This window comes from Thermobia domestica, chromosome 11 (assembly GCF_964235325.1).
Source record: "Thermobia domestica chromosome 11, izTheDome1.hap1.1, whole genome shotgun sequence".
NCBI classification, from domain to species: Eukaryota; Metazoa; Arthropoda; class Insecta; order Zygentoma; family Lepismatidae; genus Thermobia; species Thermobia domestica.
This window is the reverse complement of record NC_137464.1, coordinates 79609363-79627669: the sequence shown is the minus strand read 5'-3', so window position 1 is coordinate 79627669 and position 18307 is coordinate 79609363. Positions and strand designations below refer to the sequence as shown.

At 36.1% G+C, this 18307-nt stretch overlaps 1 protein-coding gene across 2 annotated transcripts in view; it reads right to left on the bottom strand.

Annotated features, from left to right (window-relative positions):
- Window positions 1–11194, bottom strand: part of Max (MYC associated factor X) — a 45183-nt gene extending 33989 nt beyond the window's left edge. Inside the window, exons 1-2 of one of the 2 annotated variants that reach the window (XM_081730664.1) lie at window positions 11037–11194; window positions 10700–10771 (exon numbers count right to left, since the gene is read on the bottom strand). In XM_081730664.1, the coding sequence (XP_081586790.1) occupies window positions 10700–10771; window positions 11037–11075 (111 nt within the window). In that variant the 5' untranslated portion in view covers window positions 11076–11194. The remainder of the gene's footprint in view (window positions 1–10699; window positions 10772–11036) is intronic. The other variant, XM_081730665.1, reaches the window with a different exon arrangement.
- Window positions 11195–18307: the final 7113 nt, after the last annotated feature.

Below are 18307 nucleotides of genomic sequence, written 5' to 3'. Positions count from 1 at the left end.
AGCGATTGATTTCATTAACAAACTCGGCGAAGGTAATTGCAAGAAACAGAATTCAGAAATTCGCTTACATATATTGGATATGGGCTATAATTGCCACCGTTATCCGTTAATACGTTAACGAATTAACTGTTTTAATCAACTCGACCGAAATAACAGCTCTAGCTATTTACTGCAAAAGCCAGAATTCAAAAATTCTCCTACATGTATGGGATATGAGCTATAGTAGCCACTGTATAAGTCGCTGTTACCCGTTAAGTTGGTAACTGATTCAATCCATTAACGGACTTCACCGAAGTTGTTGCCCAACAATCTATTGCAGAAAAACAGAATTAAAAAATATGCATCCGTTCAAGTTATCGTACGGTGTAACGGACAGGCGGATGTAATAACAGAATAAGTCTCAGTATGTGATCCTAATAAAATAAAAAACACTTAAAAAGAAATGTTACCTATAGAATATCGTTTCAGGCTTATGGCGACGAATTCGATCACAAGGTAAACTCGCCACAGAGAAGTTACTGTGAGTATCTCGGTAATGCTGTGTTTACTTGCAAAGAGGACGGCTATTGTGTATAAATAGTCATTTAACTCCGAATATTACGGCCTTCTGTAAAGGGTACATTTGTTTCGTCTTCAACTTGGTTATGCTTATAGCCAAATAAATATACAGTGTATGACAAAGTTTCCATGTCTCAAAGAAAGGAATCAATGCTGCTTTAAGTCGCAACAAAACGGGTACCCCCTGTTGTTGCTGGGCCCTTCAGTATTAAGCGTCGTAGTTATCGGACATCGAGGCGTACCTCCGACATACTGCAAAACAGGGTGGATTGATTTAAATCAGTCTGATTTAAATCACGATTTTAATCAAGATTTAAATCACTTGATTTTTTAAATAAAAATCGTTGATTTAAATCAAATTCCGAAATGAATTAATTTAAAGTGAAAGTAAGTAAAATCCCGTTTCTCTTCTGTTATTTCGATTAAAATGTATGTAAGCACAGTATGAAAACGAGTATCATGTAGGGAACGATCAGGGAAAATCCCGTTTGAACGGGTAACGGGTGAACCCTGCTTTCTTCTCTTTGTAACACAGGGTCTTAAAATTTCTATTCCAACGGGAAAATCACCATGGACATTTAAGATGAAAACTCTTTTGTGTCCACGTCTATTTGTTTGTTTCCAGATAATAGGAGCGTATTTAGAGGGGTCCGATCCCCTCTCCGAAACAAACAAACAAAATAATAATAATAATAATAATAATAATAATAATAATAATAATAATAATAATAATAATAATAATAATTTTAAAATTTTGGGCGAAATTTATGTACTAAATACATAGTAGTTCCTCGGGATCGTAATACGACAAATTTTGGATGCGTTAAAATAACGAATAATACTTTTGATAAAGTGGATACTTGACCCCATTGCAGAACATGCCGCGATCTGCGATGTGATCGCAGAAAATTTGCCAGAGGAAATAAAATAGCCAACAGAAAAGTATAAAAACGTGCCTGCTATGTATAGATGTCTTAAATGCACGGACAACTCGCATTTGAACTGTTTTTCACGTCACATAAAGCATATATTTAACAATCACAAGTGTTTCTTCTTCTGGAACTGATCATCTTGATTTTTTTTTTTTATTTTGGAATTCCTGCAGGGAATTCGTGTTATTATTCAGTCCAAAATCTCTTATCGTCGCGAATTGTGTCGAGGAATTTGAAGCTTTAAAATATGCAAAACGATAATCATTCCTGTTGTTCTGTATGGTTGCGAAACATGGTCGCTTACTCTGAGGGAAGAACATAGACTGAAAGTATTTGAGAACAAGATCTGAGACGAATATTCAGACCCAAGAGGAACGGGAATGGGTAATGGTGGAAACTTCATAACGAGGAGCTACTTTGTTTATACGGTTTACCTAACATTGTTAGGCTTAGGTGGGCAGGTCATGTAGCTAGAATGGAAGAAAGTAGAAACGCTTTCAAGGTCTTGACTGGAAGACCAATCAGAAAACGACCATTAGGAAGGCCTAGGCGCAGATGTGAGGACAATATTAAGTTGCATCTCGCAGAAATAGGAATACAAAGTAAAAACTGGATCCAGTTGACTAAGGATAGAAGTTAGTGGAGAGCTTTTGTGAATATGGCATTGAACCTCCGGGTTCCATAGGTCATAGAGTGAGTTAGCTAATTTTAAGCGAAATTTACGTACTTTATATCTATTTCGTGCCGCTAGCTAGTTCCAATTGTTTAAAAATATGCCCCTGCCAAATATCAGTAACTTTCGTGAAAAGAAAAGTGTCATGTTGATATACATTGCTGTACTTTTTCCTTAGTGCTTAAGAAACATTGTTTGGGATTGAAATAGGTTAACGATTGGGAATTAATTCAAAATTAAAACTCAATACTTTCACTTAAATGACATAATTAACATTTAATACTAATTCCTAATGTTTTTTCTTCAGTTCGCGACTTGTATTATACGAAGAAAAAGATTTGATTTAAATCAAAAAAATCGATTTAAATAAAAAAAATCAACAAAAATGATTTTTTTGAAAAAAATCATGATTTTTTTCCACCCTGCTGCAAAAAGTCCGTCCCTTAGTGCGACGTGACAAGGCACCGTCAGCAAGGGCAGTGCGATGTTTCGCCACGACTCGTAGTTGGCATAATTGCGCAAGACTTACATCTGGTAAAGAAACATAAGTTTAGAGTTTATATGCTTTGCATCTCAAATGTCATGGAAAGGAAGACAAGCAGCAAACACGCTATAAAACGCCAACTTGCAGGAAACAGGTGAACACGGGAAGAGGGTACCTCTCGGAATGTGACGAGAAGAGGGTTATCCTCTATCGTCCCTCGATTCAGTAGTCATTAAAATTGGGAACGTTAACGCCAGGAAAGTTTTCTACGCGACTTTTATAGTTCTTCGTAGTTATTGTTATAATGGCAAACTTAACCCCATGCACAGTGGACAAAACAGGTAATCAACGCAGCTTACTACTAGAAGATATTACAGCCACTATACCGCTATGATGTTCCAGTTCTATACGTAAGCGATGAAACTCATATTGACACTCACTTGGACAAGGTGTCCAGTCATACGGCGAAGTCAATGATGACGTACGGAGAAGATGGCATTAAAACTGGAATTTATGCAATTCCTTTTACAGACATTCTTGTGAAGCATCCCCCGTGCATTTTTATGGATTCTAGTTGTTTAAACGAGCGTTAGGCTGTCAACAGAAGTGCACACTTGACAGTGTGTGGAAAATATGTGGCCAGGGAAATAAAGCAGACTTGATCAAACTGTGCTTCAACGCAATTTCCTTCAGCGGAAACAGACGCAGGGCGATAGGTAACATACAGGGTTTGCACATCCGGCACAACCACTGGTGGCGTCGTGGCGTTTCTTCTGCTAATAAGGATACCAAATTCGTTGCCATAAACCTGAAACGACTTTCCGTATTTAAATCCACTAATAAATGTGCGAGTACGGTCACAAAAGCAGGGTCATACCCGAAAATTTGGTAAGCAGTCCAACACGCTCTGTAAGGCCTGAGTATTCACAACATCCTATAATAACGTGCCGAATACCTAGTGAAACAAAACATTCTTCACGAAAAGGACGGTTCCTCCACGCATTAAATAAAAAGTGTAAGATGAGAATATATGATATGCAAGTGCACAAGATCACTTCATCTCAGTAATTATGTTGCAACGCCAATAACCCAAAATAAGTTTTACTGGGTAGATTATTTTCGTTGACCTCTGGTTTTAATCTGCTTGCCAGTGAGAGCGCATTCATTAGAGATCGTTACTGACTGAGATGCGAGCACGAAAAAGTGCTCCAGTGAAACACTTGCCAAACTGACACTGGAAGAACCACCACGGTAAGAAGAAACGTAGACACGAATCACATAAACACCGAAATAATAATAATAATAATAATAATAATAATAATAATCGAAAGGTGGGTTTTCCTGGTCATTTGTGTCCTTCCAAACAATTATTCACTACTCTTTTCTTATTAAACACGCCTTGACAAAACCCATAAAGGAGGTTGACTCCTGAAACCCTTGTAGTTCAGAAGTATGTGCTTCCTTGGAACTTTCCTCTGCGCCATACACACACGCAAAAATGCTGAATATTGATTTACCATTATGTACAACATGTAGGCATATTTCATTGCGCCACTTGCGTTTGAAAGTATCAAGCTCTGCAATTTCCGGTCTGGAGGGAAAATATCGGTGCAAGGAAAATTTGGAAGAAAATCAACACATATACACGCTATCTCTAACGTATCAGTTTCCGGGACAGGACGTTTGGGCGCCGCCATTTGGGCGCGGACGTTTTGGCGCAGCCGTTTGGGCGCCGGACGTTTGGGCGCGAGGTACATAGTAAAAATCACAATTTACGACATATAAAGTAAGCTAGGCACTGAAAACTAAGCGCCAATCAAGATATATACATTTCCTACACTTCTATCTTTATCTTACCTCATTTATCTGTATATTTTCTATCTTATTTATTCATCTAAATTAAATAGTTTAATGCGTTTCTGGCATTGGTTGCCTAACCTCGTCATGGATTGATTTTTCGCTTGTTCACGATTCTTGTACTTCTGATCTAATGTTGATCTAATTTTTGTAATATATAAGAAAGCTAGGAAATGAAGGAATCAGACGAACTGTTAATAATTTTCTTAATGTTAAATAAAACATATTGCTTTAATTTTTGTATTTTTTAAAGAAAGTTAATAATTACATATTTATGATTATTAAAATTTGTTTTCTTTCGTATTACGTTTGCCAAACTCTTCTCTTCCTTAAGTCCAATAAAGAACTACCAATAAAAGATTTCAGCGTAGTCGCTAACACTCTCGCCTTCGGTGCGATCGGTCCCGGGTTCGATTCCCGGTGGGGGCACTCGGTCGAAAAAGTGTAACACGCTCTTTCAGGCCAGCCACCCTGAATGAGGTTTTCCTGGATTTTCTTCATTCACATCAGGCAAATGCCGGGGTGGTACCTAATTTATAGGTCCAGGCCGCTTCCTTCCTTCCCCAATCCTTTCTTCCTTCCCTTTCCCCGGATAGTGTGCTCCCTCAAACGTGACGGGCTAAATGGCCTTAGATGCCGAGAGCCCAGAAATCTAAAAATCCTATATCCTAATCGAGTTGAGGGAAAGATATTTTGCATACATGGTGTCTAAGACATATTTTGCATACAGGATGTCTAACACATTGAGTTTAGGAACTGTAGTATGCCGTATTTCTGGTATCACTTTTTTTTTATTAACATTCCAATATAAAAATCAAAACTTAACACACATTTTTTTCGTCCCATTGTGAGCATTTAATCTGCATTAAAGAAAGTGGCGAAAGGAAAAAAACAAAACGATTTCAAAGTGAAAAATAATAGTTAAGTGTACATATATTGGTCATTTAGCCACTAGAAATGTGTTTGACATTCACACTTATTGCGTAACTACAGTAGAAGGCCTGCTTTAACTTTTTTAATGGAATAGGCTCACTATGTATGTAATGCAGTCAGTCATATGTAGTCTGGTCTACTTACATTTGGCTTGAAAAGTTATCAAATAAAAAGCACACTTAACTTTCGTTGAAACTTAAATTTACAAAATTTAATTGTTAATTCAGTTTTTATAATTTTGAAATTCCAGTATTTCTAGTATGTAAAACAAAATCCAGTATAATTCAAGGACTTCCACTACAGTAGACACCTTGTGATATCTTGATTCGAACTTAGTACTCAGCGCCTAACATAACGACTTTTTAACTCGCGCCCAAACGTCTGGCGCCCAAATGGCTTCGCGCCCAAACGTCCAGTGCCCAAACGTCACGTACCGTCAGTTTCGAAGGATCTATTTCTGAATTGGCTTCATCCGAACCAGAACAGAATTAGATGCGAACTGGCTTCTACACCGAGTGCTCATTGAATTGCGACCACCCCTTCCAACATACCAAACGATAATACAGAGCGTTCAAAAAGTCTCTATACACTTAAATTGTCACATATTCAAAGCAACGAGAAAATTATTTTACTCAAAATTTATTATATTTTATGGCATAAAATCACTATGTACAGGGCGTAGCATATACACACACATTTTCACAGCAAATGTTTGAAATGTCCCCCATGAGCCTCCAAATGTCCCCCACCCCCAGGATTCAGGTGTATAGAGACTTTTTGAACGCTCTGTATAATATGTTAATTAAAGAAACAATGAGAGTTAATTGTCGTCAGTGTTGTGTGGCCTTCGTGCAATTTTAGAGAACGGTTCCAGAATACTGGCGCAATGCAAAAAGGTCTGGGTGTATAAAAGAAGGTCCCTGCGCGATACAAGTTTACTTTATATGAAATGGGGGTATCTTTTGTGGGTAGAGAGTTGAGCGGATATCCTCAGTACCTAAACTAGAAAATTGCTCTTCCTCCTTTATTTTAGCTTTCCACGCCTGATAACCGCCCTTATTCACGTATTTGGCCAAGTCATTTGATTTTCAGTTGTACAATCTGGTTGATATAAGGATCTACAAACCTTTTTTCAGCTGATACAGACTCCCTCACGTTCCTATCTTGCTTCCGAATTCTTGGAGTTACTAATTCCAGTAGAGTATGGAATTCTGAACAGTGCATTCTGTAGTTTTTTTTTTGTGTGTGTGTGTGTGTGTGTGTAAGGAACGCAAGGATCTTATACAGGTAGTTCACTGTCTACCATTAAACATAACGGTGCTTTCCTGTGCATTATTGCGGCGAAGAATCCACTCTCTGGCCCAGCATTTTTTTTTTCTTTTTTTAAGGGGGAAAGAAGGCGGCTTTTGTGCCAACAACAGAGCAGATATCGCTGCTATGGCTATTTCATCCTCTACGGATGAACTCATATTGCGAAGTAGAAAGGCAATAATTATTTACAACAGCTGATTGCCCTTCAAGTGTTTTTCGTCTGTTTAATACTGCGGCCATGAGAGGCTCTGCTAGTAAAACCTACCTACTTTTAAGGATCGTCTGAGACCCCTACATTACCTCAAGATAAAAGAAATTGCATGAAAGTTTGAGCTAGGCAACACTGTCAAGTTGTAACAGAGATTGAGGCCTTAGTTCAGGTCCATGTGAGGCAGGCTTTATTCTTTTGCAATAAAAATGATTAAAATGAATGAAGAATTACGTCAATGTCGTGACACAATCTTGAGCACTGGTTGTTTACTCCGTGATTTGGAAATAGTCGCAAGTCTTGCATATTTTTATTTTCTTTTACTTCTTGTGATTTTCTATCAGAAAAACAAAATAATTAACTTCACTATGGTATTATTAACAAAGCCGATTTGAAGTTGTGACTAATACTAAAGTCTATGCCAACTAAAGAAGTTTATTACAACCTATCTCATATTCCCTAGATGTTCTTTTGATTATTATCCAGTTTCTTCCCCAAATCACTTGGTAGTGACTATGGTTCGTTGTTTGTAACTGTGATGTAGTCGTAAGTATAAATACAGTGTGGACGTATAGCATAAAAGCTACAGTTCACAAATCACGAAATCAACTTGTGCTAGGTAATCACTAAGAAGTACGAATGCTATCTAACAGAGTCAGGGGTAGCGAGGAGGTACGTCCGTAGGGAGCAGACACGTCAGCAATGGTATGTATACGAATAAACGGCTCACTATGTCACAGTACTGTCTACGGAACGGTAGATGGATTTGGGAAATATATACTACATGCCATCCGTTCTTTTTACAAATACCTTCGTATTAAATTCGAGTAATCTGACACAGGTGTCCGCAACACACTTTTTATGACGCATTAGTAATTTATTCCAAATGTTTTGGCGGATTTTAGTATAGAGTAAACTTAACGACACACGCTCCAGTGTCGTCTTCCGCATCACTAAGTAGTTCTAGTTTATATTTATTTATTTTGTATCACTTTTGGTTATAGTGTTAGCTTAGCTATCAACAGATTGCGTTGGTATCAGTTTAGCTGCACGTGGTTGGGTATTGTCTGAGTCTGTATATGACGTATAGCGCAAGCACGTATTCTTATGTCACGTAAAGTCGAGCATGCTGTCTGTGATACCTCCTGTGTTTCTTTGGTAGTCAAATACGTGCGTTTTCTTAAGTTCGTATTATGAGTGCAATTTGTAATGGTTGTAATATGAACTTACTTGGATTTTCTATAGACTTACACAATAACGAGAAGGAATTATTGAAGTTTCTAGAACGTCACGGTTTAATTAAATTGCAAATAGATTGTCGTAAATGTAGCGCAAGTTTGAAGTTGTGTAAAGATAGATGACATTATATTTTTCGGTGTAATCGGCGGGATAATGGAGTAAAGTGCTTTTGGCGTTTGCCTTTCATGGAACATTTTTTGAAAAATCAAAGTTACGTGTGCATCAGATTGTTCATTTTATTTTCCTTTGATGTTACGTTAAGGTAGGTCGCCAAAGTTTACCTGAACATGAACTTCGTTGTCGACTGGAGTAGTTTTTGAAATGAAATCTTTGAGTTTTACGTCCCACGGTTATGCCGGTTAGGCTAAAGGAGACGGTGATGATGAGAAATGAATGAAGTGGGAAAAAAAACGGGAAATCCCCGAGAAAACCCAGGACCCCAAGCACCGGAGGTGAACACTCTACCACTGAGCCACGGCGCCCCCCTGGAGTAGTTTTTGTAGGGAGGTTTGTGTAGAGTGGGTATTGAAGAATTCGAGAGCTATCGGTGGTTCTAAAGTTATGGTGGTGTTCGGGAAGAGAAAATTTAATAAAGGAAGGCGTGTTGATGGACAGCGGGTGTTTGGTGGTGTGGAGCGTAACAACCCTGAACATTTTTTTTTTTTTTTTTTAAATTCCAGTTGCTGATCGAGGTAAAGATTGTTTGCTATCTACCATAAAGAAGATATTGCCTGGTACATTATTATATCTAATTGTTGGAAGGGGTATAATTACTTTATGGATGAAGGTTACGTACATCTATGCGTTAATCATTGTACATAATTTGTTTGTACTTCACCTAGTGGTGATATTCATTAAAAGAATAAAGCATAATTGAATGGCGATGAATTGGTAGTTCATACACAGTCTATTGAAAGTTCTTGGCGCAGTGTGAGACATGTTATTCCTCATTCTGGAAGGAGACAAAACATTTGGAAGGATATTCGAGCGAAGTTTTGTTTTCCCATACTCGTAATCGAAGGAGGACTGTGCAGGATTTATATTCTCCAGAATTTTGATGCATGCTGTGGAATGATTTTTGATAGCTGATTTGATCATTTTAATACTGTGGTATTTTTATTTTATTTTAGTGTATTAGAATTTTGGGTGAAGAGGGGTGTTGTCTTATGTAAATGGTTTTTTTTTTTTTTTTTTTTTTTTTTTTTTTTTTTTTTTTTTTTTTTTTTGGTGTTGGGGAGGCTTTTCCATCTGTTAATTGTGTTATAGCTGGATCGTGCTTTGTAAACTTTAGCCCAGGGGGTAAAGTTTACAATACACGCTCCATTGGAAAGGATGTTATCTATGGCATTGGGTTAGGGCTGGCGCGGGTTTTGTAAATTTTAACCCCGGGGGTTAACTTTAGAATACATGCTCCATTTTCCGTTTGAAGGTATGAAAAAGCTTTTCTTGCTTTTAATTTTTATACTGAAATAGCCTAATGTGTTGGTTAGCATATTTTAAATATGGCGGTGTGTTCGAAAATAGTCCCAATGCCCAAGGGTACTACCTACACCATCGTGTTATAACTGGAGCAGGCTTTGTAAAGTTCACCCACCAGAACACTCATGAAAGTGACGAACAATGCTATTTTCATTATCAATTCAGTTATTCATGTAAATACAATGCAAAATGTCGTGAATTTTGTGTACGAATTAAAACCTCACTGACTACAATGGTAACATAAAATATGAAATATGGGATTACGAATAAATTGTTCTCATAGTAGTACAATCTTTCTGCGAGTAAGGTGATAAAAAGTAAGCTACATCCCCCGTGTTCACTATGGATGTTATTATGGAAAATGTGAAGCTGTAAGACAGACATGACTAATTCGAATCCCACACTTTTACATATTTTGAGTAAACGGTTTGTTTGCTCCAAGGACCTTCATATTTGAATAACATTTGCTGATGTTACTAGAAAACAACAGGCAAATTACTAATTAGGAAATGGAAAATTCCGACCGAGAAGGTTAAATACAAGGCAATACTATAAAATCTTGTGAATTTACATTTTTTTCTCAATTTTTATACCGAGTTTAGATTTTTACTGTATCAGAAGCGAAAACCTCACCGACTACAAAGAAGAAACACTTTGAGATATGCAATCATTTATCTTTCGTTCAAGGTCTAGTTTCAGTGCAAGGAAATATTTACAAATTTAACTTGTATGTGCAAATAGTATTACCTACCATACGTATTACAATAAATTTTTACATTTAAGTTTTAATCACAAACGAATATCTAACTTCTAAGCATTATATTTAGTGTTCATTTCAAGTACTTTGTTATTGTTTCGAACAGCTGATATTCTCCATAAACGTAGAAAGTTTAACCCTGTCATTAATGCCATTGACACCAAATATACTCTTAACACGTTTAATTACACACACTACATGCTATACACAGTATAGTGTGGAATTGTTGATGTGGAGGATTTCAGAAAAAATTGAGATCCTGTCTCACCTGTGTCATAAATTGGCTCCCTGCCTGTCGTTGCTGCTGACCCGTTGAATCCGAATCCGCGCCGTCATCCTCCTAGCAAGCAAAGGTACAATAAAATAAAAAGATAATTGTAAAACTTATATCGCAATCGTCGAATTAAGTTCTATTTGTTTACGAATTTTCGTTTTTAAGAAAATGATCGCGTAACAGTAGATAACTCCTGATCTCAAAATGGCTGTTTACCTACGAATGAATATTATTAAAAAAAATTAACACTACGAAACATTCACTTTCTACAAAGATGTATACTACATAAAAAATGTCAATCTGAGTAGCAAATGTAAAAAATGCCGCTTACATCGCTTTCGATATCGATGTCCCTTTCGTCCTCGCTCATTTTCTATCTTCCCTAATCAGGCCATGTCCCACATCCACAGCAAATATGGCGATGTCGCAAACTTGAGAACTGCCCATGGAGAAAGCATGACAAGCGCACGTACGTATACGCCACGAGACAGTACACGTGGTTTCGTCATAACAAACATACTCGTTTATTTATTGCGACATATTTTTGGTATATCAATTAATCAATTGTGAAAGGATTTTATGTATACTTACATATTATATTTCTTTTCATATATTATAACTTTAGTTATTTTCAATCTATAGTGTGAGATGAGATAGAAAATGAAACCATCAAACAAAATTAGATACAAAAACTAGCGGGCACCATCAGTAACGGTTTGCGTCAACGCAACTCAAAATTTGCAATTAAATTTGGAGCTAGCAGTTATAATGAATAGGGTGAATGTGCCAGTACTCAGCCTCCTAACTCAAATTTTAAGTTCGAATGTAATTTTTGATTTTAATTTTGAACAGAATGAGACTTCTTCATGATATATGTATTTATTATTTAGTCTAGTTTACAATGAAAGGAGTGGTTTTAATGTCATTATTAGGATTTTAACAATATTTATAAATTTCCTAAAAATGACGAAAAATACCAGTACTCAGCCACTACATTCTAGAACTCAGCCATTAACGAACCTAAAGTCAGCCAACAAAATTTGAAACTAATGATAAAAACAGATGTAATATCATGGAGCGTTTTTTTATTTTGCTACATGACACTAAAATATAACAGATTACATTATAATTGTCTAACAAAAAAACACATCATTTATTTCTCGGAAAAACAGGAATAAAATTGTATTGAGCGGACCCTTCGTAAAAATATAAGCAACCATGAAGCTAAAACATTTCAAATAGAACTAAAGTTGTTAGATCATAGCTAAATTTCATGACCAGTATATCGCAATATCATTTGATTACTCCAGTTAAAAGTTAGAAAACGCAAATAAAGCATTTACTTCTTACAAATAATAATAATAATAATAATAATAATAATAATAATAATAATAATAATAATAATAATAATAATAATAATAATAATAATAATAATAATAATAAAATTGTAGTAGTTGTCTTTTCACAAAAATTCCAGGAAGTTGGAATTTTCTTTTTTGCTCTTTTTCTTTCCTTTTCTTTCTTTCTTTTCTTTTTTTGTTTGGCTTTAATTGCTTTCTTCCGTTCTAAGATCTTGGCTATCATTATATTTCTCCATTCATCTGACGATATGGCACTTGATAATTTATTTTGCTTCGTTGCCTCTTTGAAGTCTTTCAATTGGTTCTGGCCAAAATAAATTATTTTCAAAATTTGGTGAGACTTGTCTACTGTTATTTGAACTTTTTTCGGGAGCTTTATCTATGACTGTGTATGACTTCTCAATATTATCGTTGGCGCTTTGAACTTGAAGTAATGTACCATCTTTCAAAACACCGTACCATCTTCCATTACATTATGGACCAATATTTCAGTACGATCTGCTTGACAAGGAAATAGAGAAGGAATATGCGAGGAAATCAGTCAGCCGATACACTTCAATCTTTTTCCAAACGTCTTTTCACTAAGCTATTTTTAATGTATTTAGAGTAGTCTACAGTATTTGCATTGAAAGGACACAAGCCACATTTCCTGAAACCATTTCTAATTGAATGGGAGAGAAAAGAACGGTTTACTACTGTTGACAAAAGTGAAGAGAAATGAGATTTTGCTACAGACTTATGTTTTTGGGTTGGCTTTGCCAGTCATGAACTATCTTCTTCCATTCTATCTTGAGGGGTTTGAAGGCACTAACATCTGCTGGCTAAACACATTAAATTCCATAGTTGGATGTGTGCGATGCCCTTCAGCAAATAAAATTATTGGTCTTTTAACGTTATTTCTTCCAGCCATTTGTTTATACCATTTACAATATACTCATAAAAAGTATCAATCCTCATCCAGGCCTGTTTCTGATCTTCCCCAAAACCAGACCTTTGGTATACTTTCTATGATGTCAGGCGATGGTTTAACATACGGGAAAATAACCATTGGAAATACAGTTTCGCCGTTTGCCAGAGGAAACTAGAAGAACAGTGATTGTTTGTCAATTGCACGTCGGACTTCATAAACATTTTTCAAACCTTTCGATACGATAACTTCACCTGTTTCGAGACAAAGGCTAAAACTAGTTTCATCACCAATAAAGATTCGGGTGGGATCTTGCAGAATATCGGATGCGTTAATGCTTTGGAGGTACCTCAAGTTCTTTAAACCACTTCCGAATAAATTCTTCGGTGACTGTTGCTCTTGCCTTCGGGAACTCTGCAAACTAATTCTGGGTTTCCTCGTAAGAACAATTTATACCATTTCTCTCCTAGATAGCTCTCTTTGAAAAGTTTCTTTCTATTGTCACTTTTTACAATATTGTATACTCTATTAAATATATCCATTTTATTTTGCCCAAATCCAACTTTGGCTATTTTAGTGTGTTGCGAGAAACATTGACCGCCTTATGCAGAGTCGTTTTGACAAATGATTAGCGTCATGCTAAACGCCCGACTTCTGCAGGAAGCAAATGTAAGTCGAACGCTTTAGTATGGTACTAATAGTAGTAGGCCCCCGCGTATGGCTCGCCGAGTCAGCAAAAATTTTTGTGACGTCATAGGTCAAAGGTCAATGACCTTAGCCCAGGGTCAATGACCTAGCGGTACTTAGGACCACCCCCTTTAAATTTTGGCAGGGGTACCTTGGCCCACCCCCTAAATTTTGGCAGGGGTACATAGGACCACCCCCCTTAAATTTTGGAAATTGCCAAATCTAAAAATTTGGTATGGTAGCCTAGGACCACAGTATGTACCTCTATCAGTATTGGGTGTCTATGTCGTTCCCTTTCATGGGTAAAAAATTGCCAAAAATTCAAATTTTGGGGGTTTTTGACCTAATTTATCCCCTTTGATGAGGTGTTATTACCCTATATAGTTATATGGGCGTATACAGGGGTCCATTACCTTTCATAAGACATGGGAATATTAATGCACCCCTTTAAAAATTTGGGATGGGTACCTTGGCCCACCCCTTCATTTTTAGAAATTGCCCAATTTAAACATTTGGTATTATAGTATAGGACGCTAATATGGATCACTATAAATTTGGGTGGTCCACCTCGTTCCCTTTTAGGGGTACAAAATTGCCAAAATATAAACGTAAGCAATACGTTGTACCACGTGTTTGGTTTTCGACCTAATTTATCTCCTTGGATGAGGTCCTATTACCTTATATGATTATATGGTCATGTATAGGGGTCCATTCCTTTCATAAGACATAGGTACATTAATGCACCCCTTGAAAATTTTGGCAGGGGTACATAGGACCACCCCCCTTAAATTTTGGAAATTGCCAAATCTAAAAATTTGGTATGGTAGCCTAGGACCTTAGTATGTACCTCTATCAGTATTGGGTGTCTATGTCGTTCCCTTTCATGGGTAAAAAATTGCCAAAAATTCAAATTTCGGGGTTTTTTGACCTAATTTATCCCCTTGGATGAGGTGTTATTACCTTATATAGTTATATGGGCGTATACAGGGGTCCATTACCTTTCATAAGATATGGGTATATTTGTGCACTCCTTTAAAAATTTGGGAGGGGTACCTTGGACCACCCCTTAAATTTTGGAAATTGACCAATTTAAACATTGGGTATTATAGCACAGGACCCTAATATGTATCTTGATAAATTTGGGCGGTCCACCTCATTCCCTTCTAGGGGTACAAAATTGCCAAAATATAAACGTAAGCAATACGTTGTACCACGTGTTTGGTTTTCGACCTAATTTATCTCCTTGGATGAGGTCCTATTACCTTATATGATTATATGGTCATGTATAGGGGTCCATTACCTTTCATAAGATATGGGTATATTTGTGCACTCCTTTAAAAATTTGGGAGGGGTACTTTGGCCCACCCCTTAAATTTTGGAAATTGACCAATTTAAACATTGGGTATTATAGCACAGGACCCTAATATGTATCTTGATAAATTTGGGCGGTCCACCTCATTCCCTTCTAGGGGTACAAAATTGCCAAAATATAAACGTAAGCAATACGTTATACCACGTGTTTGGTTTTTGGTCGATTTTATTCCCTTTGATGATGTGTTATTATCCTATATAGTTATATGGTCATGTATAGGGGTCCATTACCTTTCATAAGATATGGGTATATTCGTGCACTCCTTTAAAAATTTGGGAGGGGTACTTTGGCCCACCCCTTAAATTTTGGAAATTGCCCAATTTAAACATTTGGTATTATAGTACCGGATCCTAACATGTATTATGATAAATTTGGATGGTCCACCTCGTTTCCTTCTAGGGGTACAAAATTGTCAAAATATAAACGTAAGCAATACGTTGTACCACGTGTTTGGTCTTTTGGCCCAATTTATCCTCTTGGATGAGGTTCTATTACCTTATATGGTTATGTATAGGGGTCTATTCCCTATCATAAGACATAGGTACATTTGTGCACCCGGGGAGGGGTACCTTGGCCCACCCCTTAAATTTTAGAAATTGCTCATTTTATATATTTGGTATTATAGTACTGGACCCTAACATGTATTATGATAAATTTGGGTGGTCCACCTCGTTCCCTTTTAGGGGTACAAATTGCCAAAATATAAACGTAAGCAATACGTTGTACCACGTGTTTGGTTTTACCTAAGTTATCCCCTTGGATGAGGTTCTATTACCTTATATGGTTATGTATAGGGGTCTATTCCCTATCATAAGACATAGGTACATTTGTGCACCCGGGAGGGGTACTTTGGCCCACCCCTTTAATTTTGGAAATTGCCCCTTTTTACATGTTTGGTATTATAGTATAGAACCCTAATATATATTACTATAAATTTGGGTGGTTTACCACGTTTCCTTTGATGGGTACGAAATTGCCAAATTTTAGTACAACCACGTGTTTGGTTTTGGCTCAATTTATCCCCTTGGATGAGGTCCTATTACCTTATATGGTTATATGATCATGTATTGGGGTCCATTCCATATCCCCTTAAATTTTGGAAATTTTCCAATTTAAGCATTCGGTATCATAGTACATGACCTCAACATGTATCATGATAAATTTGGGTGGTCCATCTTGTTCCCTTTCATGTGTAAAAATTACTAAAATATAAACATAAGCAATATGTTGTACCATGCGTTTGGTTTTTGGCCCAATTTCTTCCCTTTGATGGGGTTCTATTACCTTATATGGTTATATGGTCATGTATATGGGTTCATTTCCTATCATAAGACATGGGTACATTGACGCACCCCTTGAAAAATTTGGGAGGGGTATCTTGGTTCATCCACTCGGTTTTAGAAATTGTTTTAATATAAGCATTTGGTATCATAGTACAGGACTTCAATATGTACCACTATAAATTTGGATGGTCCACATCGTTCCCTTTCATGGGTAAAGAACTACCAAAAATCGAATTTCGGAGGTTATTGACACCTATTTAGCACGTTATATGGTTTATTACCTTTATATGTTTATGTTCCCTTTTAAATTTGGGAATTATCAAATAACAAAATTCGGTAAACGTTTTCTAGGACCCATTGGTGTTCCTCTTATGGCCAAATATTCAAAATTTAAATGTTATTGACCGGCTTTATCATTGAATAAGTACAGGATTTATTACTTTTTCATAAGACACAGGTGTATTTGTGTACCAATCTTTAATTTTGGGAGGGGTACATTTCTTATTGTCATATCAATAATTGGTAATTGTTCTTTGGGTAAATCATTATGATCACGTGATCAGTTATTGACCTATGATGGGATTAGGAGTCCAGGACATTGGTACATTGAAACTTTGTAGGATAATTTGAGAATGCGTCATTGGTATTGATTATTACAGCCAAATATAAACGTAAGCAATACGATGTACCACGTGATTGACCTTGATGAGGTAGTGTACAGGGATACATAGCTAACCTTATTGAATCTTATGACTCATAGTCTTAAGGGAATACATGCTACAACACTGGCAAAGTTATTGTTGATGCAATTTGATTGGTTGATCACTATCTTTCGTGCAATCTGATTGGCTGATCACTATCTTTCGTGCAATCTGATTGGTTGCTGATTTTCAAATCTTTGCTGCATTCAGTTTTTTAAGTTTTGTTTAACATTTAAAAATCTTGGTTTCGTTCAACATTTTGGACTCACTGATAAATATGATCAAAACCGTTTATTTGTTAATCGAATAGTTAAAAACCGGATAAAGTTTGACGGTTAACCGTGAAACGTAAATTTTTTTTAGTTTGAAATTTTTTGTTTTAATTTTTTTTGTTTCAGAATTTTGTTTGAAATTTGTTTCAAAATTTTTTGTTTGAAAATTTTTTTGTTTGAAATTTTTTGTTGCAAAATTTTGTTTGAAATTTTTTGTTTAAAATTTTTTGTTCGAAATTTTTGTTTTGAAATTTTTCGTTTCAGAATTTTGTTTGAAAATTTTTTTGTAAATTTTTTGTTTAAAATTTTTTTGTTTGAAATTTTTTTCGTTTCAAAATTTTGTTTGAAATTTTTTTTGTTTCAAAATTTTGTTTGAATTTCTTTCGTTTGAAATTTTTTTGTTTGAATGTTTTTCGTTTCAAAATTTTGTTTCAAAGATTTTTGTTTGAAATTTTTTGTTTCAAAGTTTGGTTTGACATTTTTAAAGTTTGTGCACTCATTAGTAAAGAACCGGAACTGTTTAGAACTAAAACCTCTGGCAACATTGTGGTGCAATAGTACACGTCAGAACATGATAATGAAACGTCATCAGTTTTGCATCATCGTTCGCGTTAGTATTCATGATAACATCATCATGGCTACTTGTCTGCAGTTTCTAAACACGCGTGATGTGATGAAATCATTTACCAAGATTACTGATTTACAACAGAATGTACCTTATAGAATCTTAGCTAGCCAAATGATCCCTACAGAGTTTGGATTAAGAATCGTAGTGAAGCTTGAAAATGATAAGTATATAATTTTACCAGCAAGATATTTACCCATGGAAGCATCAAAACAAGAAGAACTGCTGCGTTTCTTAAATACTGGATCTATATCTTTATGCTATAAAAGACTCTGGGGTCGAAGTCAACAGTACACAGCCAGATTCGTCAGCAAATCATGAATTCAAACGTCAGCACATCAGACATAGTTGTATGAATGTGGTTGGTCAGCATGACGTCAGCAACTGTGATGAA